Below are 23,413 nucleotides of genomic sequence, written 5' to 3' on the forward strand. Positions count from 1 at the left end.
AGCAAGTAATGGTTCAGCTACTTGGGTGTCTGCCTTCACCTGGGAGACCTGGATTGAGTTCTAATTTGGTCTGGCCCAGCCCTGGCTGTTGGCAAGCATTTCATGAGTGAACCAGCAGGTGGAAGATCTCTTTCTGTCTCCTGTCTCACTGTCCCTCCAACTTTTCCTCCCCGCTACCTTTCAAATAAAATATAAATAAATTTTTAAAAAATTTTGTAGCTAAATGAATTTTTATCCTTATATCTCCAAACCTAGAGTAGTACTGTCAAATAAGTGTCATTTACTATTTGTGACTGAACTGAGAGATACATGGTTTGGTATGTAAATGGAGTGAAAAAATAGAGCTTGTTTTGAGCTATTATTGTTAGTCACGAGTTCTTCCATTCAATGTTAAAGTCTTTCTGTTATGACACCATGGCATGTTGTCTGTTAGGGGAAAAACAAAAACCAACATGGGGCCGATGCTGTGGTGTAGCGGATAAAGCTGACGCCTGCAGTGTCAGCATCCCATATGGATGCCGATTCGTGCCGTGGCTGCTCCACTTCCGATGCAGCTCTCTGCTATGGCCTGGGAAAGTAGTGGAAGATGGCTGAAGTCCTTGGGGCCCTACACCCATATGGGAGACCTGGAAGAAGCTCCTGGCTCCAGGCTTCGGATCGGCACAGGTCCGGCTGTTGCGTCCAATTGAGGAGTGAACCAGCGGATGGAATACACCTCTCCCTCTCTCTGCCTCTCCTTCTCTCTCTGTGTGTAACTCTGACTTTCAAATAGATAAATCTTTAAAAACAACAACAAAATTTTCTCTAATAGAATATTATTTTTCATAATTTAATCTTTCTGTGAATTTTCAACTTTTGTTCTGATGTATTATAGATCCATTTTTTTTTTCTCTTTTCCCAGGGATTTCGCGTGTTTCTTTTTCACTCTTTAAGCTTTGCAAATGTATGTGAAGCATGGGCCTGACAAGTTTAAGAAAAAATTTTTTTAATTGTCTAGATGCTCCAGAATCCATCCGAGTTTGCACAATCAGTAAAATCCTTGCTGGAAGCACAGAAGCAGTCCATTGAGTCTGGCTCCATAGCTGGTGGGGAGCACCTCTGTTTTATGGGTAGTGGCAGAGAAGAAGAAGACATGTATATGAATATGGTTCTGGCACACTTTTTACAGGTATGCTAACATAGATTGTTTCACTTTGGCTTGGTTGTTGCTTTCATCTTGAAGAAGTTTGCACGGATAACTTTTTTGCTTCATATATACTGTCATATTTATCTATAGTTTCCTTTATAGCTGCTTGGTTTTATATTTTGCCAAAACAGGTCATCTTCAAGTTTTTCTCACTTTTTTTTTTTTTTTTTTTTTGACAGGCAGAGTGGACAGTGAGAGAGAGAGACAGAGAGAAAGGTCTTCCTTTGCCGTTGGTTCACCCTCCAATGGCCGCCGCAGCAGGCGCTCTGCGGCCGGCGCACCGCGCTGATCCGATGGCAGGAGCCAGGTACTTATCCTGGTCTCCCATGGGGTGCAGGGCCCAAGGACTTGGGCCATCCTCCACTGTACTCCCTGGCCACAGCAGAGAGCTGGCCTGGAAGAGGGGCAACCGGGACAGAATCCGGAGCCCCGACTGGGACTAGAACCCGGTATGCCGGCGCCACAAAGCGGAGGATTAGCCTAGTGAGCCGCGGTGCCGGCCTTCTCACATCTTTATATAGTTTACTTTTTAACTTTAAGTCTAGAACCATCAGTAGTTTATTGCTGTGTATAAAGTGACAGGCATGAAAAAAATTCTTTTCCTTGATAGATAACTTGTCAATTTGAAATACTACCTTTTTAGTATATTGAATTCCTCTATGCATTAGGATACTCTGTTATGTTAATCTTTATCCATATTCATACCTTGATACTTTTTACATTAACTATTACATTCATTTTAATGAATAAACAGGGACCTGTGCTGTGGCACAGTGGGTTAAGCCACTGCCTATGACACTGGTATTCCATATAGGCTCCAGTTCAAGTCCTGACTACCACTTCTGATCCAGCTCCTTGCTAATGTACCTGGGAAAGCAGTGGAAGATGGCCCAAGTCCTTGGACCCCTGCACCCAGGGGAAACCCTGAAGAAGCTCCTGGCTCCTAGCTTAGGCCTGGCTGTCAAGGCCATCTGGAGAGTAAAACAATGGATGGAAGCTCACGCTCTCTCCGCTCACGCTGTCTCCGCCTCTTTCTCTCCCTTTGTCTCTCCTCTCTCTCATGTAACTCTGGCTTTCAAATGAAATAAATAAATCTTAACAAAAGAAAAAAATGAATAAACATACACGCATATCTACTCATGACACTCAGCATCTTTCCTTTTTGTGTCTGAATATTGTTTTCAGCAAAACTAATGCAACCTATCCCTCTGCATTCCTTCAAAATCTCACTCGGGAGCTGCGCTGTGGCTCAACAGGTTAAAGCCATGGCCTGTGGCACCAGCATCCCATATGGGCGCCAGTGGCTGTTCCACTTTCTCTCCAGCTTCCTGCTAATGTGCCTGAGAAAGCAGCAGAAGACAGCCCATGTCTCTGGACCCCTGTATCCACATGGGAGACCCAGAAGAAACACCTAGCTCCTGGCTTTGACCTGGCCCAGCCCTGGCCATTGAGGCTATCTGGGGAATGAGACAGCGGATGGAACATCTCTCTCTCTCTCTCTGTCCTTCTCTATGTAACTCTGCCTTTAAATATATATATAAAGATTTATATATATAAATATATATGTATGTATATGTATATATGTATATATATATCTATAAAACGTAAAACCTCATTCAGTAATGACTCTTTCTTTACATAAAAATTATGACTTATTAAGTGTTTTTGGTACTTTATACCAAGTCCTTACTTTGTATCATCTTGAGCTGTGGAATCAAAGATTACATGTAAGCATGGTGTTAACAAATTATTTCATTTGAATTATTTTATATTCATGTTGTATCTTACTGGGAATCTGGCTTGAGAAAATCAATCTAAAATTCTTGAAGGCAAAGCCAGAAAAGGAAGAAGGTATTTGGGGGAGTAATTGTAAAATAGTTTTAAATCTTATTAAAGATCTTATACACTTATATAGAATAACAAAAATAGGAACCCAAGCACATTTTTAAAAAGATTTTTATTTTTTGAAAGGCAGAGCAACAGAGAAAGGAGAGAAAGAGAGATCATCCTACTCGTTGGCTCTCTTCCAAATGGCCACAACTCTGGGACTGGGCCATGCTAAAACCAGGAGCCTGAAGCACCAACCTGGTCTCCTACATAGTTTCCAGGGGCCTAAGTACTTGGGCCATCTGCTCCTTCTCAAAAACATTAACAAAGAGCTGGATGGGAAGTGGAGTAGCAGAGTCTCAAACCAGCACTCCAATATGAGATGCAGTGGCTTAACCCACCGCATCACAAAGCCCCCCAAACACATTTTACTCATACATTTAACTGGCCTATTTTTAAAAATGATTCAGTGGGCCGGTGCTGTGGCTCACTGGGCTGATCATCTGCCTGCAGTGCTGGTACCCCGGGTTCTGGTCCCAGTTGGGGCACCGGTTCTGTCCCAGCTGCTCCTCTTCCTGTCCAGCTCTCTGCTGTAGCCCAGGAAGGCAGTGGAGGATAGCCCAAGTGCTTGGGCCCTGCACCCGCATGGGAGACCAGGAGAAGCACCTGGCTCCTGGCTTTGGATCGGCCACAGCGCGCCAGCCGTAGTGGCCATTTCAGGGGTGAACCAACGCAAGGAAGGCCTTTCTCTCTGTCTCTCTCTCACTGTCTCACTCTGCCTGTCAAAAAAAAAAAAAAAAAAATGTTTCAGTGTAAACTATATATTGTGAGAACTGCAATATAGCAAGGGTTTTCAATACGTGACTTTTTATTCAAATTCTTGATAAAGTTATAGAAAATTTCTTTAAAGATTTATTTTATGTATTTGAAAGGCAGAGTTACAGAAAGAGGGAGAGGGAGAGACAGAGAAATCTTCCATTCGCTGGTTCACTCCCAAGATAGCCACAACAGCTAGGAGCCTGGGCCAGACCAAAGGCAGGAGCCAGGAGCTTCTTCTGGATCTCTCACATGGGTGCAAGGACCTGGGCCAACCTCTACTGCTTTCCCAGGCACATCAGCAAGGGGCTTGATTGGAAGTAGAGCTGCTGGGACTTGAACTGGTGGTGTATGGAAAGCCAGCATCACAGGCAACAGCTTTACCCACTATGCCACAACAGAGCTATGAAGTTACAGAAAATTTTCCCCAAGTTTGTATCATGGAACATTTCAAAGAATTGAAAAGTTAAGAGTTGAATACTTAACTTCTTTATAATATAATCATATAATAATTATACTTTTTTTAATCTGTGCAATTTTCTCTATTCTTCCTAGTATCTAAAATGGGACATTGCATTTTATTGATGTCCTGTAACCATACACCTCTTTTAATTTACAGATTCCTTCTTTCTCTTTTTTCTTTGCATGTATTTGTTGAAAAAAGCGCAATTAATTTGTTGTATAGTTTCCTACATCCTGGATTTTGCTCTTTAGATTCACACAGTATCATTTGTCAGGCTTTGTCCCTTGTATTTCCTGTAGGCTGGTATTTAGGTTATAGACATCTAGGTTAGATTGCTGGAGGCAAGGGGTCCTGGAGAGGCGGAGTTTTCTTTGAGTTGGTGACAAATACTGTCCAGATGTCTTATGTGTGTGAGTCTCTCTCTCTTTCTCTCTCTATCATTACTTAGATGCATTATGTTTTTAATGGCTTGCAAAATCGTAACATTCTGTCATTCTTCATAATTAACTGTACTATTTCCAGATGTGTTGCTTTTTTTATAAAGGATATAAAATTATGCAAGCTTTTAGAAATGACTCTGATTATATCATAAAATATTATTTTGATTTTAGTATCCCATTATTGTGACTACACTAAAATAATAATCAACAGACTTGTTAATAGCAAGGAAGTTGTCCCCTTCTTCCCAGACCTTACATTACACAAAGTAAATGTCTATTTTCTCTGTGCTAAAGTCTAGACATTTAATGGGTAGCCATATAATACATATAAAATGCAAACATATAATATATAAACATTTACCAATGTTTTAGAACTATCAGAACCTTTAATTAAGTTGCATTTTGTAATTTAAATTTAATTTTCTGTTACAGAAAAACAAAGAATATGTGAGTATTGCCAGTGGAGGATTTATGGGTAAGATTTAATTTGTTAATTTATTTGTCTCTGCTTTTTAGAGAAAATTACATTAATTATAAGCAGAGCTGATTTGGAATAACAATATTAGTGGGGCCGGTGCCGTGGCACAGTAGGTTAATCCCCCGCCTGTGGCGCCGGCATCCCATATGGGCGTCATTTCTGGTCCTGGCTGCTCCTTTTCCAATCCAGCTCACTGCTATGGCCTGGGAAAGCAGTAGAAGGTGGCCCAAGTGCTTGGGCCCCTGCACCCACTTGGGAGACCAGGAAGAAGCACCTGGCTCCTGGCTTCAGATTGGCGTAGCTCTGGCCATTACAGCCATTTGTGGAGTGAACCAGTAGATGAAAGACCTTTCTCTCTGTCTCTCCCTCTTCCTGTCTGTAACTCTACCTCTCAAATAAATAAATAAAATCTTTTTCAAAAAATTTTTTTTAAAAAGGAATAACAATATTAGTAAAAGAATAGATTTTCTGTTTAGTCATTCAAGATTTTCAGAAAAGACAGGCCAGCAAGAACATATAGATAGCAGACAAACATAACAGGTAATTGACATGAGTGAATATTTGATGAAATACTATTTGAATAAATGTGTTTAATTAGCTTAATATTTCTGTAAAACTACATGAAAAATTACCTGTATTATTTGCCTCTAAAGAGGAGTTGGAGGGACCAAGAAATGAAAGTTCGAGGTATCCTTTTCTCTGTATACCCTTCGTTCTGTTTGGCAGTTTTATTTATAGTTTTATTATATTTTTAAAATATTTACTTATTTATATATATATTTGAAAGACAGAGTGAGATCTGCAGTCTCCTGGTTCACCTCCCAACTGGTTGCAATGGCCAAGGCTGGGCCAGGCCAATGCTTAGAGCCAGAAACTCTGTCCTGGTCTCCCACATGGGTGTCAGAGGCCTGAGTACCTGGGCCGTCTTCTGCCACCTTCCCATGTGCATTAGCAGGAATCTGGATCAGAAGCAAGGATGCTGAGACTCAAACTGGCACTCTGATAACAGGATGCCAGCATCACAAGCAGTGGTTTAACACAATGCCAGCCCATCATTTTAAATGTAGTAACAGCTAAATGTTGTCTAAATGGAATAAAACAAGCTGTATTTTCAAATCTGCAGAATAATATATAGTAATCTACAATAGTAAAATTGGAAAGATCTCTGCAGGCAAGTATTTGATAATTTTGAAGGATTGCTTTATGGCAGTAAGATTAAAACAGAGCATTTCTTATATTAGAAAAAGTGATATCATGAATGTACTAAACTGTAAATACTGGGAGAAATTAATGGTAAAATCAAATCTATAGATGCCAAAAGTAACTGAATTTTGGGTTTTAATCATGGCAGTCTTATATGAAATAAGTTCTAACATAATATAATTTTTATTCTGTTTCTTAGAATTTCTGATAAATTAGGATGTATTGTATACTTTTGCCTTTACTGATATTATCAAGGATTTTCGCTATCTCATATGTATCATGACCTGATAGCTGACTATTTTTGAGGCTCCTACCCTGGGTTATCTACAAAAGGGATTCTTTTAATTAATGCTGAACAAGTACTACCCCAATGTCCGTTGTTATTTGTTAGGAATCCTGAAGCTTGGTTATTAGACTTGTAATTCTAAAAAGGCTCCACAGAGCATTTTTTGTATTATTGTCTAGACTTTAGAAACTTTTGAGGGTCCAGCACTGTGGCCCTGGCATCCCCTATGGGCATCTGTTAGAGTCCCAGCTGCTTGACTTCCAATCCAGCTCCTTGCTAATGCACCTGAGAAAGCAGTGGAGGATGGCCCAAGTGCTTGGGCCCCAGTACCCACATAGGAGACCTGGAAGAAGCTCTTTTATTTATTTATTTGAAAGGCAGAGGTACAGAGAGGCAGAGGGAAAGGGAGGTCTTCCATCTGCTGGTTCACTCCCGAAATGGCTGTAACAGCCGAAGCTGGGCCAATTCAAAGCCAGAAGCTTCTTCTGGGTCTCCTACATGGGTGCAAGGGCCCAAGGACTTGGGCCATCTTCTACTGCTTTCCCAGGCCATAGCAGAAAGCTGGATTGGAAGTGGAGCAGCCAGGACTCGAATCAGTGTCCATACAGGATGCTGGCACTACAGGTGGCAGCTTTACCCACTACACCACTGTGCTGGCCAAATAAATAAATCTTAAAAAAAAAAAAAAAAGGAAAAGAAACTTTTGAAAAACCATGAATTATTTCTTTTACCAGGAATAGTCCCTGTTTCCTTAACTGTTAATGCCTAGGACCGCTTTTTTATATTTAGAGAAGAATTGATTAGGATTTCTCTTTGGTAGAACAAATGCCACATTAGGTTTGTGTTAATCCTTTGTCATAAAAATGTTGCAGAGATTATGTTAATACTTAAAGTTGCCTTCTCTGAAGGAAAACATAAAGCCTATGCAAATATCACCACCTTCAGGGGTGATTAAAAAATGTTATCTATGGGGGCCAGCTCTGTTGCCTAGCAGGTAAAATCCCTTATGGGTGAGTCACAGCTGCTCTTCTTCTGATCCTGCTATCTGCTATGGCTTGGGAAAGCAGTGGAGAATTGCTTGGGTTCTTGGGCCCCTGTACCTGTGTGGGAGACCTGAAGGAGGCTTCTTGCTTTCTGGCTTTGGATCGGTGCAGCTTTGACTGTTGTGGCTATCTGTGGGGAGTGAACCAGCAGATGGAAGACTTCTCTCTCTATCTCTGTCTCTGCCTCTCTGTAACTCTGCCTTTCAAATAAATAAATAAATCTTTAAAAAAAAGTTACCTGTGTACAGAGGGCCTTAGAAGGAAGAAGAGGAAGGTTTGCTGTAGCCAAGAGTCCCTTTACTCCTTTGTGAAAGTGCAGGAAGAAATACCTGTACTTTGGTAATGAGTCTTTCCAAAGAGGGTTAAGATTTCATGTTTTATTTTGCTTTTCGTATTTATCTTAGCACTGCAACAGCACCTGGCAGACATTAATGTGGATGGACCAGAAAATGGATATGGTCATTGGATTGCTAGTACCTCAGGCTCAAGGAGCAGCGTCAATTCTTCCATTGATGTAAGTGTATGTGTAGAATATGTCACCAGACTTGGATAGAGGTAATTAATTACTAAACCCTCACCATAACAGAAATGGAGTTAAAATATTTTAGGCTCACACAATAAGGAACAACATTATTGGGAGGTTAATGAAGTGATGGAGGAAGCCTGCATAACTGAACTAGTCAGGAGTTCTTGAGGTCCAACTGCTCAATTCAAATTTCTCCCTGTCTAGCTGCAGTTTGGTATTACCCAGTGACAGTTACATGCTCCTGCTTAAATATCAGTGGAGTCGAGAGCATTTCAGTCATGAAAAGCCAAGACACTGTGATAATAAATGTCCCACATGAAGGACCTCGGTGGGTGAGACCCCAGAGAAAGAAGTGGTCATCAAAGAAGGAGGTACTTTTCTCTGAAGGGAGGAGAGAACTTCCACTTCGCTTATGGCCTTGTCTAAATACTGATAGACTTTGTGAATTCAAGAGGCTTCCATAGCTGAGGCAGCTCTTGTCAAGAGCCTTGGGTGATCGCTGACATCATACATAAGAATGTTGTTAAATTAACAACAGGAGTCACTGTTCACTAACTTCCCATTCAGGACCTCTGTCCCTAAAGAGTTGTATTGTAAGTATGTCTAAGTGCTTGCAAAAGATGTGTCATTCTTGGGTGCTTCTTTAAAGTTAATTAAGTTTCTTTAAAAAAAAAAAAGTGATATTAATTTCAAAATGCAATGACTTGGAACAGCGCATGTCTCTACTGTTGAGGAACAGTTTTTTGTTTTTTGGTTTTTCTGTGCAAGTTGTTGAACTCTTTACTTAGTATAGAGTTGGTCTTCTACGTATAAAGTTAATCAAAAATGGATCTTACTGGAGAATGTGACTAGGAATGGGAGAGGGAAGAAGAGGAGGAGAAAGAGGGGTAGGAGTGGGGCTGGGAGGGTGGGTATGGTGGGAAGAATCATTATATTCCTAAAGTTGTACTTATGAAATGCATGAAGTTTGTATTCCTTAAATAAAAGATTTCTTTGGGAAAAAAAAATTAGTGGGGATAATTCTGGATCCAGTGATTAGCTGGAACTCTTGAGAAAACTGATTCTAGGAATCTCCCTATTAGTTTAGGCCAGGAAAAATACTAGGGCTCTTGCTTGTATCTCCTACGTGCTATGTCTGTGCCCCGCGCCACTACAACTTAAATTATTAGGACTTCAGTCTGCTCACATTCAAGAATGGGCCAAGCAGGGGCTGATATTGTGGCACAGCATGTTAAGCCACCTCTTGTGACACCAGCATCTAGTATTGGAATGCCAGTTTAATTCTTAACTGCTCTGCTTCTGATCCAACTCTCCAATAATGTGCCTGGGAAAGCAGCAGAGAATCGTTCAAGTGCTTGGGCCCCTGCCACTCATGTGGGAGACCTGGATGGAGTTTTGGGCTCCTGACCAAAACTAGCCCCAGCTTTTGGGACTAGTTGGAGAGTGAACCAGCAGATGCTAGCTCTCTCTCTCTCTCTCTCTCTCTGTCTCTGTCTCTGTCTCTATCTCTATCTCTCCTCTTTCTGTCACATTGTCTTTCAAATAAATAAATAAATCTTTATTAAAATACTATTGTCAATCCTATCATGTTTTAGTTATTGACATGTGCATTACTGCAGGGTTTTATTTTTACTTTTATTTTATTTTTTTATTTATTTTTTGACAGGCAGAGTGGATAGTGAGAGAGAGAGACAGAGAGAAAGGTCTTCCTTTTGCCGTTGGTTCACCCTCCAATGGTCACTGCAGCTGGCACACCGCACTGATCCGATGGCAGGAGCCAGGTGCTTCTCCTGGTCTCCCATGGGGTGCAGGGCCCAAGCACTTGGGCCATCCTCCACTGCACTCCCGGGCCACAGCAGAGAGCTGGCCTGGAAGAGGGGCAACCAGGACAGAATCCGGCGCCCCGACCGGGACTAGAACCTGGTGTGCTGGCGCCGCAAGGCGGAGGATTACCTAGTGAGCCGCGGCACCGGCCTTGCAGGGTTTTGCTATAGAGGATAAATCCATGTTTTTTTGTTTTACTTTGGAAATATTTGTGTATAAGTCTTAAGCTTTTTCAATATTCATAGCAGTTGAATTAGATGTCATTAAATCATTTTCTTAACAAATACTAGTCCTTGTATATGTAATGGTTATTCTTTAAAACAAATATAAAGGAAAACTGCAGTACAAACTCTTGGTTACTATCTGAACTCACGTACCTCTCTCTGTCTGAACTGACATACCTGGGTTCAGATTTCGTCCCTGTAACTTCCTTCTTCATCTCAAGCAAATTCTTTCAGCTGTGGTTTCTCCACTTATGGAGTAGAGATGATAATAACAGAACCTTCTTCATAAGGATGACTTGAGGATTAAGTGTGCAAGCATATGTATAGTCACTAAATACTTAATATTTATTTTTTTAATAATCCTTACTAGATATATTAATTGAAGTTTATCTTTAGCCATGTACATGAAAGCTGACTATTGTCATATTATCAGAATTCCCTTAGAAGTTTGGTTTTAACTTGATCCTCCAGATATCTAAGAGCTCTTCATGTGAAATCATCATTTATTTAATAATAAACATTGGCTGTTTAAAATTTTTTTAAAGATTTATTTTGTCGCTCCCCCTCTTCATGGAGGAACGACACTAAACCCTGCCTAGGCTTCATATCCGAGTCACGGCACCATTATGTCGCTCCCCGTCTTCGTGGAGGAACAACACAGGACCCTGCGCTGTTCTTTTGTCTGCTCGGCCCTCCCCGGGTTTGCTGCTGGTTCTTCCCGGGTTGGCTACCGTCCCTCCACCTCCGTGGAGGGGCGGGCCCCCTGCCACTTTCCCCACTTCCGCAGGGGAGCGGCACACCGCCGGCTGGCTCTCTCGGGGGCTACTCAGATGTTCCTCAGGTGTTCCTGGTTCATGTTGTCTCTCTCCTCCTTTATAGTCCTCTTCCACCAATCCCAACTCTGCTACCCACACGCTGAGTACGCTGCTCTCCTCCAGTCAGGAGCAGGTCCTACAGTTTATTGGTTGAACTGGAGGCAGCTGTGTAGAAGCTGTTTCCTCCTCTCCCAGCGCCATATTGTGGGAGAGCAGATGCATAGAATAAGTCTTAATTCCATTAACAGTCTGAGTTGCTCCCAGTTGCTCCCCACATTATTTATTTATTTGAAATGCAGAGCTAGAGAGAGAGAGAAATCCTCCAACTTCTGGCTCAATCCCCAAGTGGCTGCAAGGGCCAGAGCTGGGCCAGATGAAAGCCAGGAGTCAGGAGTTTCTTCCAGGTTTCTTATGTGAGTAGTGGGGGCCCAAGGACTTGGGCCATCTTCCACTGCTTTCCCAGGCACATTCGCCTGGAGCTGGATCGGAAGCGGAGGAGCTGGGACTTGAACTGGTGCCCAATTGGGATGCCAGCATCGCAGGCATTGGCTTTACCTGCTAAGCCGCAGCACTGGCCCCTGTTTAAATTTTATATTTTTTATTTTTCTTCAAGATTTATTTATTTTAAAGTCAGAGTTATACAGAGAGAGTTATATATAGAGAGAGAGAGGTCTTCCATGCGCTGGTTCACTTCCCAGTTGGCTGCAATGGCCGGCGCTGTACCGATCCAAAGCCAGGAGCCAGGAGCTTCTTCCGGGTCTCCCATGCGGGTGCAGGGGCCCAAGGACTTGGGCATCTTCACTGCTTTCCCAGACCATGGCAGAGAGCTGGATCGGAAGTGGAGCAGCTGGGACTTGAACCAGCAACTATATGGGATGCCAGCACTGCAGGTGGCAGCTTTACCCACTACACCACAGCGTTGGCACCCCCTGCTTAAATTTTAATAACTGAATAAAGTATATGTATTATAATTTGTTTAATTAGTATCTTGTTGCATTGCTTTCTTTTTCTACTACAAACACTATTAATAACATTCTATCGCAATTTTTCTAGTATTATATTGGCAGATGTTATGATTATTTAATGCTAAAGTGGAATAACGTGATAAAAAAAGATGACATGTCAGAATCCTTAAAATTCTGTATGATTATTATGTATTCCTCCGAAAAATGTTGACATTTGTATTTCCATCCACAGCATTGCATATAATCTTTTTTTTTTTTTTTTTGTAGATGTATTTATTTATTTGAAAGGCAGAGAGAAAGAGAGATCTTCCATCTGCTGGTTCACTTTTCAAATGGCCATAATGGCCAGAACTGGGCCAAACCAAAGCCGGGAGCCTAGAGCTTATTTCTGGTTTCCCATGTGGTTGCAGGGGCTTAAGTACTTGAGCCATCTTCCACTGCTTCCCTCGGCACATTAGCAGAGAGCTGGTTTGGAAGTGAAGCAGCCAGGACTCGAACTGGCACACATGTGGGATGCCAGCACTGCAGGCAGAGGCTTATATATTTCAAAGATTTATTTATTTATTTGAAAGAATTAGAGAGGGAGAGAGACAAAGAGATCTTCCATCCTCTGCTTCACTCCCCAAATGGCTGCCAGAGATTGCCACTCATATTTGAAGTAGTTTATATATATATATAAATTATATATAAATATTTTATATTCACTCCCCAAATGGCTGCCAGAGATTGCCATTCATATTTGAAATATTTTATATTTATATATATATAAATATATATTTTGTTTGTGTGTCTATTTTAGTATTTTATTTTAAAAATAATCATTATGTATTTATGTATATGTAAATATAGTTTTGTTTCATTTTTTTCACTGAATATAGGAGCATTTTCTAGTGATTTCTGATTTTTTAGTATGTTTTTTAATGTTTATATAATTTTCTATCAAATAGTACCTAGGTCTGTGATACTATTTCTGATGGTTTCCTTCCCATAATTTTTGAAGAATTAGTAAAACATAGGGTCACTTTTAAAAACATTTGACACTCTTCACAAAATTGCCCTCTAGGGTATATATTGGCAATTCAGTGAAGCAGTTTAAGAATTATGTCCATGGGACCAGTGTTGTGGCATAGCAGGTTAAGCCTCTGCCTACAACACCAGGATCCCATATGGGTTCTGGTTCAAGTTCTGGCTGCTCTGCTTCGGATCCAGCTCCCTACTAATGGTGCCTGGAAAAGCAGCAGCAGGTGACCCAAGTGCTTGGGTTTCTGCATCCGTGTTGGAGATCCAGAAGAAGCTCCTGGCTCCTGGCTTCAGCCTGGCCCAGCCCTGGCGATTGTGACCATTTGGGAAGTGAACCAGCAACATAGGTCTCCCTCCCTCTCTCTCTCTGTCTCTCTCTCTTCCTTTCTCTTTCAAATAAATAAATAAATAATGTCCATACCTTTTGGGGCAGGCTTTTGGCACAGCTGTTAAGCTGCCACTTGGATGCCTGCATCCCATATCAGAGTGCCTGCATTTGAATTTTGACTCTCCTACCAGATTCATGCTAATGTACACCCTGGGAGGCAGTTGTAGATGTTTCAAGTACTTGGGCCGGCGCCCCGGCTCAATAGGCTAATCCTCCACCTGCGGCACCGGCACACCTGGTTCTAGTCCTGGTCGGGGCGCCGGATTCTGTCCCGGTTGCCCTTCTTCCAGGCCAGCTCTCTGCTGTGGCCAGGGAGTGCAGTGGAGGATGGCCCAAGTGCTTGGGCCCTGCACCCGCATGGGAGACTAGGAGAAGCACCTGTCTCCTGGCTTCAGATCAGCGTGGTGCGCCGGCCACAGCGCACCAGCCACAGCGGTCATTGGAGGGTGAACCAGTGGTAAAGGAAAACCTTTCTCTCTGTCTCTCTCTTTCTCCACTCTGCCTGTCAGAAAAAGAAAAAAAAAAAAAAAAAAAAAAAAAAAAGATGTTTCAAGTACTTGAGTCCCTGCCACCCATGTGGGAGACTCAGATTGAGTTTCTGTTTTCTGGTTTCTGCCTGGCACAGCTTTGGCTGTTATAGAAATTTGGGGAGTGAACCAGTGTTTGAGATCTCAATCCCTGTGGCCATCTCTGGCTTTCTGTCTTTCAAATAAAATAAATAATTTTTAGGAAAGAATTGTATCCACATCTATTATATATATTTATTCCTTCCTTCCTTCCTTCCTTTCTTCCTTCTTCTTTTTTTTTTTTTTTTTTTTTTTTTTTTTACAGGCAGAGTGGACAGTGAGAAAGAGAGACAGAGAGAAAGGTCTTCCTTTGCCTTTGGTTCACCCTCCAATGGCTGCCGCGGCCAGCACACCGCGCTGATCCGAAGGCAGGAGCCAGGTGCTTCCTGGTCTCCCATGTGGGTGCAGGGCCCAAGTACTTGGGCCATCCTCCACTGCACTCCCTGGCCACAGCAGAGAGCTGGCCTGGAAGAGGGGCAACCGGGACAGAATCCGGTGCCCTGACCAGGACTAAAACCCGGTGTGCCGGCGCCGCAAGGCAGAGGATTAGCCTAGTGAGCCGCGGCACCGGCCATATATTTTTTAAAAGATTTATTTTATTTATTTGAAAGAGTTACAGAGAGAGGGAGAGAGGGAGAGAGGGAGAGAGAGAGAGAGAGAGAGAGAGAATCTTCCATCCACTGGTCTATTCCCCAAATGGCCGCAATGTCAGGAGCTGGGCTGATCCAAAGCCAGGAGCCTCTTCCAGGTCTCCCACATGTCCCAGCTGCTTCTCTTCCAATCTAGCTCTCTGCTTGTGGCCTGGGAGAATAGTGGAAGATGGCCCAAGTGCTTGGGCCCCTGCATTCATGTGGGAGACCCAGGTGGGGCTCCTGGCTCCTGGCTCCTGGCTTTGGATCAGCCCAACTGCAGCCATTGTGACCATCTGGGGAGTAAACCAGCAGATTGAAGACCTCTCTCTTTCTCTTCCTCTGTCTGTCTGTAACTCTGCCTCTCAAGTAAATGAATAAAATCTTGAAGGAAAAAAAAAAGACTATGCACACATATATGTGCAAATACAGTTTTCTATTTTTACTTTTTTTTTTTTTTTTTAAGAATTATTTGAAAGAGTGACAGAGAGCAGGAGAGATGGAGAAAGAGATATTCTGTCTGCAGACTTAGTCCCCAGATGTCTGCAACAGCCAGGGCTGGGCCAGGCTGAAGCCAGGAGCCCAGAACTCCACCCAGGTCTTTCACATGGGTGGCAGGTACCCAAGCGCATGGGCATCATCTGCTGCCTTCCTAGCCTCATTATCAGTAAGCAGGATTTGAAGCAGAGTAGCTGGAACTCAAACAAGCACTCTGATATGGGATGCAGGTGGCAGCTCCACCCCCTGTACCTCAATACCTGCCTCTTCACCCTATGTTCTTGAAAAGCTGATGAATGGTTTTTTTAGAGCTGCCATAACAAATATCCCACAAGGGCTGGGTGACTTGAACAACAGAAGTTGATTTTCTCACTGTTTTGGAAGCCAGAAGTTCAAGGTGAAGGTGTTGGCTGGTTTTGTTTATCCTGAGGCCCCTCTGCTTGGCTTGCATATGACCATCTTTCCCCCCAAATCTTAACATGACTTTATCTTTGCATATATCCCTGTTTCTCTCTCCTAGAAGGTGACCACTTAGATTGAATTAGGGCCCACCCGTATGATATTTAATCATGCTTAACTCTTAATGGGCTTTCTCTCCAAATACAGTCACATTCTGAAATGTATTGGGAGTTAGGGCTTCAGCAAATGAATTTGGCAGGAATGCAACAGACAGACAACCTTTAGCAGTAGTGGATCTGCTGATCATTCAGAGAGCAGTTTATCCATGTATGTTCTTTTGTTTTTTCAGGGTGAATCTTCTAATGGCTCAAATGATAGAGGAGTGAAATCACTAGTAAATAAAATGACTGTGGCTTTGAAGACAAAATCTGTTAATGTTAGGGAAAAAGTTATCAGTTTTATTGAGAATACATCTACTCCTGTGGACCGGTGAGTTGCTTAGACAAGTTTATGATGTGTAATTGAAACTAAAATATATCTGAAAGCAAGTTAATATTAGTTGAATTTGTTCTAGAAAAGGGTCTTAAGATACATTTTTCTATTATTTCATTATAATTTCAAGATGTATCTTATTACTATTTGGTTAGAGTAAGAAATTAACGAATCTGTCCATTCATGCCATCCATTAAAAAAATTCAAAGTGTTCCTGTATTTTACACTTCATATAATAACTGTTTCCCAAATGTCAGATGGATGGGGAATTATCTATTAAATGAAGTGATTTCATCAGGAACTTCTTCCTCTGGTCCAAGTTTTGAAAACCTAGAGGAATTGGTCATGTTAAATATAGCAGAATCCTGCTTTCTCAAATGTAAAAGTTTATGTATTCATAGAATTTTGTTTACAGAATATAAATAAAACCTACTTCCCCATGAATTATGAGAGACATACCTAACAATTGTTAAAGAAGTTTAAGAATGTATTGTCTCTTACTGTAACTGAGAATATATTAATACATGTATTTTTTACAGGTTTTTTTAAAATTCTTTCTTGTTCCTAGAGTTAAAAGCTTCCTTTGCAATTATAACACAGATCTCATTTCTTCTTTTTTTAAGATTTATTTTTTATTTATTTGAAAGGCAGAGTTAAAGAAATAGGAGGAGAGGACAGAGAGAGAATCTTTGATCCACTATTTCACTCCCCAAATGGCGACAATGGCCAGGATTGGGCCAGGCAAAAGCCAGGATCCAGAGCTTTTTCTTTTCTTTCTTTCTTTCTTTTTTTTTTTTTTTTTTTTTTTTTTTTTTTGACAGGCAGAGTAGACAGTGAGAGAGAGAGACAGAGAGAAAGGTCTTCCTTTGCCTTTGGTTCACCCTCCAATGGCCGCCACAGCCGGCGCGCTGTGGCCAGCGCACCGCGCTGATCCGATGGCAGGAGCCAGGTACTTATCCTGGTCTCCCATGGGGTGCAGGACCCAAGTACTTGGGCCATCCTCCACTGCACTCCCTGGCCACAGCAGAGAGCTGGCCTGGAAGAGGGGCAACCGGGACAGAATCCAGTGCCCCGACCGGGACTAGAACCCGGTGTGCCGGCGCTGCAAGGCGGAGGATTAGCCTAGTGAGCTGCGGCGCCGGCCAGAGCTTTTTCTAGGTCTCCCACATGGGTGCAGGGGCCCAAGCACTTGGGCCTTCTTCCACTGCTTTCCCAGGCACATTAACAAGAACTGGATCAGAAGTGGAGCAGCCAGTTCTCTAACCAGCCACGCATTTGGGTGTCATAGATAGAGGCTTAACGTGCTATGTCACAATGCAAGCCCCACAGATTTCATTTCTAAGCAAACTTGATCTCCAAAATGTGTTTTACTATTTTATTTCATTGTCATGTTTTAACTTGTAGTATCCTGGGAAAGTCGAAAGAAATAATTGACTTTAAGAACTGAATATCAGGAATTTTTTGTTTGTCTTTTAGTGCTTCCCAACCCCCACCCATTTTAGTAAATAGCACTGAAAATAACATTGTTTTCACTAATCTAAAAAATGGTACTTTATCTGAAATGGTCAACTGTTAACTATTAAGTGTTTTAATAGGCCAGAGAGATTTGTTTGCTTAATATAGTTATGCCTGCTCTCAAAGCCTAACTCTTTCCATTTACATTAGTGTTTCCAAATTAGGTAGCTGTTAATTGCTAAATTTTATAGCAGGAATGTTTAAAATTTTATTTTAAAATGGGCTGGTGATAATTATGTCAAAAAGACTTGTTTTTTTAAGAGTATTGTTTAAAGCTATTTTTTTATTTTTCTTTGTACTTACGATGATTGAGATCTTTTCTTTGTATATTGTACGTTGTGGATTACAAAAACTGATTATACTGTATTTTTATTTTAAAACTTTTGCATTTTTTTATAATCATTTTGTTCTGTCCTTTACCTCAATTTGCTGTAGAATGTCTTTCAATCTTCCTTGGCCAGACAGATCATGTACAGAGCGGTAAGCCAATGAGCAGAGCAGCTTTATGAAATTGTCCTTTTCTTTTAGCATGTCCCATGCCATCTTTAAGCCTTGTGCCATCTTGGCTAACATCTCATGCAGCTATCTCAACAGCTCAGATTGTCTCATTCTGCTTGTAGGAGTGTGCCATGCCAGTTGATCTGTTTGTCTTTTTGGTTTATGCCTGATCACTTTAATGCTTTTTATTTCTTGCATGTGTCTTTGTATCTCTGATTCCTCAGAAGAAAAGCAAGTTCATTCTAACTTAAGAATTTCATGAAACCTGGAGTTTTTATTCTGAGAAAGGAGAAAGAGATACAAAGCAAAGTAGGCAGTAGTTGAGAGCTGGCAAAGTACTAGCTTTGGCTATCATTTACTTCTGTTGCCTACCTTAACAGTAGAGAAAAATCACAATACCTAAAAGTAGATACACTTCATGTATATGATGTAGTTTTATAATTTTAGATTTTTCTTGAGATGTATATATTTAGGTTGGTGAAGTAATATTTCCAAAAGAACCTGGGCTTAAATGTTTTGTTTTTCTTGAAAGAAATTAGACCATGGTGGATATTTTAATGTATAATCCATCACTTCTTTGCCCACATTAAGTGGTGTGCTTGTCATTAAGACATAAATATTTGATAAGTTTAAGGCTTGAAAATCTACTGAATCTTCAATTAGGATGAGGAAAAGAAATTTACCATCTTAATCTATATGGTATTACAGTTTTGATATTCACAGAATTTTTTTGTAAATTAGAATATCAACTGTAGCAAGAAATATGAATATTTAAAAAGACATTCTAGTCATACTTTGATGTAAGTTAAGCTTTAGAATACAGAGAGTTGACTTTTTCCTCAAATCATTTCAACACTTTCGGTGACTATAGACATATTACTTTTAAAGATAATGGCGTTTTTCTAATAACTTAGATGATGAGAGTTTTTATTTTTTGTGACTGTTCCTATACAATATCAATTACAGAGCATCTATTATAATTTTAACTATTTTTTCTTTAATTTTTATTCATTTGAGAAGCAGTGAGAGTAAGAGGCTGCCCCTCATCCTTTCCTTCATTCCCAAGTGCCCACAATGGCTGGGGCTGGGCCAAGACTGAAGCCAGCAGCTAGGAACTCAATCCAGGTCTTCCATTTAGGTGACAGGAACCCAACCAGTTGAGCCATCACTGCTGCTTCTCAGGGCCTGCACTAAAAGGGAACTAGAGTCAGGAGCCAGAGCTGGGAACCAAACCCAGGAACTTTGACATGGCAAATGAATTCCTTAACTACTGGACAAAACGCCTGCCCCTTCCTAAGACTGTTTTAAAGAAAATTCCTTCTTTAAAATTATATTATATTTGTGAATTACCTTTCTCCTAATATAAGATCATTACATTAGTCTAACTTTATTTAACTCCCAAGTTTTCTCCCAAGTTACTTTTTTAACATCAGTTATCTTCAGTTGTTCATAAGCTGGTATATTTGTTTGAAAATAGAATTTAGTGAAAAGTTTGGATGAGTTTGATTTCTTGCTGAGGTTGCTGAAATAAGTTACAACCAAGCCAAACTACCTTGTAGATGTTTCTGTGACCTGGCAAAAAATTATAAATATACTACCTTTTTTTGTTTGTTTGTTTGTAAGATGTATTTATTTATTTGAGAGGCAGAGTTACAGAGAGAGGGAGAGAAAAAGAAAGAGGTCTTCCATGTGCTGCTTTACTCCCCAAATGGCTGCAACAGCCGGAGCTGGGCCTGTCCAAAGCCAGGAGCCAAGAGTGAGGAGCTTCTGGATCTCCCACATAGGTGCAGCGGCACAAGCACTTGAGCCATCCTCTACTGCTTTCCCAGGCCATTAGCAGAGAGCTGGACCAGAAGAGGAGCAGCCAGGATATGAACTGGTGCACATAGAATGCCAGCACCCCAGTCGGAGGCTTTACCTACTATGCCACAGCATCAGCCCCAATACATTGCTTTTTAAATAGTCCAGCTATTAAATTTCATTTTAGCCAATCTTTTAGGAAATCTCATCAGTCCTTAGCATTTGTGTTCATGAAAATTTTCCTTGTATTTTAAATCTAATGAATAACTTGTTATTCATTAAAAAGATTATGTCTTTATTCATTCTTGCTTTCTTCTTCAAGCATTTCTTCTTCAAACATTATCTTTGTTACTTTCGAATGTTAACAGTATAATTATGTTTTTTTTTTTTTTTTTTTGACAGGCAGAGTGGACAGTGAGAGAGAGAGATAGAGAGAAAGGTCTTCCTTTTGCCGTTGGTTCACCCTCCAATGGCCGCCGCGGCCGGCGCGCTGCGGCCGGCACACCACGCTGATCCGATGGCAGGAGCCAGGAGCCAGGTGCTTTTCCTGGTCTCCCATGGGGTGCAGGGCCCAAGCACCTGGGCCATCCTCCACTGCACTCCCTGGCCACAGCAGAGGGCTGGCCTGGAAGAGGGGCAACCGGGACAGAATCCGGCGCCCCAACCGGGACTAGAACCCGGTGTGCCGGCGCCGCTAGGTGGAGGATTAGCCTACTGAGCTGCGGCGCCGGCCCAGTATAATTATGTTTTAGTATCAATAGAGAACCTATAGTTTAATCTCATTAGAATTTGTTAATCTAAGTGCCACTTAAACAGTTTTATTTTAGATAAAGCTGTTACTTTTGTCATTGCCTTCTGATAGAAATCTGAATCTGATTCTCAAAGGTGCTTGAGTTAGTAATTTCCTTTTTTTCTTTCTAATGAACATAGTTTTATAATTTATAGAATAATTGTATATTATTTGTTTTAATATAAGACCAAACCATCTCATAACCTGTAATTTAATCAAGCAATGAGCTTTGTGTTTTTAAGTAGTTTGAAAGTCCCAGAGAATATTTGTTAAACACTAAACCCTCCTTTTAAAGATTTGTTTATTTGTTTATTTGAATGGCAGAACAGAGAGAGAGGGAAATACAGAGAGAAAGAAGTGTTTCATCTGCTGGTACACTCCCCAGATGGCCACAACAGCTACAGCTAGGCCAGGCTGAAGCTAGGAGCCAGGAACTCCATCCTGGTTTCCCAAGTGGGTGGCATGGGCCCAAGTACTTGGGCCGTCTTTTGATTCTTTCCCAGTGCATTAACATGAAGCCATACTGTGACAGCAGAGTAGCAGGGGACTTCAACCAACATCTGATATGTGATGGCAGCATCACACACAGCAGCTTAACACTCTATGCCATAATGCCAGCCCCTAAACACTCTATTAAATATATATATTTAATACATATATTAATATATATATATATATTTGAGAGGTAGAGTTACAGAGAGAGAAAGTCTTCTGTTTGCGGGTTCACTCCTCAAATGGCCGTAACTGCTAGAGCTGGACCGATCCAAAGCCAGGAGCCAGGAACTTCTTCCAGGTCTCTCATATGGGTACAGGGGTCCAAGCAATTGGGGCCATTTTCCACTGCTTTCCCAGGCCATTAGCAAGGAGCTAGATCAGAAGTAGAGCAGCCAGGACTTGGTATGTCAGTGCTGCAGGTGAAGGCTTAACCTACTACACCACAGCACTGGCCCCTGTTTTTGTTTATTAAGAAGTGTTGTTTTGGAAGAAGTAAAGATGCAAATCTACTTCACAAAAATTAGGTTATAATAAGATTTTAATTGATGATACTTTTCTAAAAATATTTAAAATATAGATATGATCTATTCTGGGAAAATTGAATTCTAAAACTAAGTAGACATGAAACTTGATTTGTTTTTTCCACATTGTATCTCTCTCTCTCTCTTTTTTTTAAGATTTATTTATTTATTTGAAAGTCAGAGTTACACAGAGAGGGAAGGAGAGGCAGAGAGAGAGAGAGAGGTCTTCCATCCGCTGGTTCACTCCCCAATTGGCCGCAACGGCCAGAGCTGTGCCAATCCGGAGCCAGGAGCTTCTTCCGGGTCTCCCACATGGGTGCAGAGGCCCAAGGACTTGGGCCATCTTCCACTGCTTTCCCAGGCCATAGCAGTGAACTGGATCAGAAGTGGAGCAGCCGGGACTCGAACCAGCGCCCATATGCCACAACGCCAGCCCCTGTATATCTCTTGAAATAGAAGACTCTGGATGTCTTCATATATGCCAAAAAGAAAAACAACTATAGTCTTACAGTGTAGTAGGTAATCTTAACTAAACCTAATTCTACAAATAAACCATGATTTTTTTCTCCAGAAACATGTGGTATTTGCTGTTAACATTTTAATTTTCCTTTAGTTGATTTTGTATTAATTAAAAAGTAAACAGATATTCAAAACAGGGGTAACATTTTTAGTGGAACTAAATTTGAGTTTACAAGTTATCTATGCCTCTGCCACTTGAAAAAAAAAAAAAGGCAGGTTAAATTGTCATGATTTGCTTATATTTATATTTATGCAACCGTATTTAAATCTTAGTTTCTGGGGGCCGGCACTGTAGCACAACAGGTTAAATCTTAATTTCTATTAAAACAAAAGTAGTAGTAATAAATTGGAGGACAAACCATAAGACATCTGTACCTATATGAAAAGACTTGAGCATTCCTATTAGAATATTCATATTCTAATATTTAGCTCCATACCTTTTTTTTCTAACAAGCATTTATGTAAAACTTGCTATATACCAGCTGTTTTTCTTTTCTTTTTTTTTTTTTATCTTTTATTTAATGAATATAAATTTCCAAAGTACGACTCATGGGTTACAATGGCTTTCCCCCCCATACCGTCCCTCCCACCCACAACCCTCCCCTTTCCCACTCCCTCTCCCCTTCCATTCACATCAAGATTCATTTTCGATTATCTTAATATACAGAAGATCAGCTTAGTATACCAGCTGTTTTTCTAAGAGCTTTATTTCCCATCCCCCAAAACTAGCTAATTCTCACAATAAACCTGAAGCATGGATAACAGTGTTATCATTAAAAACAAAAAAGGTTTTACTCATTTATTTAGAAGCCAGGGTTACAGAGAGAGAAAGAGGTCTTCTCTCCACTGGTTCACTCCCCAAAGTGGCCACAAGAGCCAGGAGCTCCATCCGGGTCTCCCATGTGGGTGACAGGAGTCCAAGCACCCAGGCCATCCTCCACCATTATTCCCAGGCCAGCAGTAGGAAGCTGAATCAGAAGTGTAGCAGTTGGGACTCAAACTGGCACCTATATGTGTGCTGGTGTTGCAGGCAGCGGCTTGACCTGCTTCACCATGATACCAGCCTCAATCTTATTTTATAGATGAGGAAACAGGAACAAAGAAGATAAGTGATTTTCCTAATATCAAACAGATCTAGGTGTTAGTTTTAATATGAATATTGAAAATTTAATTTGTTTATGTTGAAT

At 41.1% G+C, this 23,413-nt stretch overlaps 1 protein-coding gene across 6 annotated transcripts in view; it reads left to right on the forward strand.

Moving 5' to 3' along the window:
• Positions 1–23,413, forward strand: part of TBC1D23 (TBC1 domain family member 23) — an 83,998-nt gene that overhangs the window by 50,362 nt on the left and 10,223 nt on the right. For 2 of the 6 annotated variants that reach the window (XM_070071986.2, XM_089331560.1), the window contains exons 11-15: positions 998–1,168; positions 5,165–5,207; positions 8,147–8,256; positions 15,946–16,085; positions 18,039–18,083. In XM_070071986.2, coding sequence (XP_069928087.1) covers positions 998–1,168; positions 5,165–5,207; positions 8,147–8,256; positions 15,946–16,085; positions 18,039–18,083 — 509 coding nt within the window. The remainder of the gene's footprint in view (positions 1–997; positions 1,169–5,164; positions 5,208–8,146; positions 8,257–15,945; positions 16,086–18,038; positions 18,084–23,413) is intronic. The other 4 variants (XR_016233070.1, XM_089331558.1, XM_070071985.2 and 1 more) reach the window with 4 other exon arrangements.

This window comes from Oryctolagus cuniculus, chromosome 4 (genome assembly GCF_051225735.1).
Source record: "Oryctolagus cuniculus isolate XC-2025 breed Fujian yellow rabbit chromosome 4, ASM5122573v1, whole genome shotgun sequence".
Classification (NCBI taxonomy): Eukaryota; Metazoa; Chordata; class Mammalia; order Lagomorpha; family Leporidae; genus Oryctolagus; species Oryctolagus cuniculus.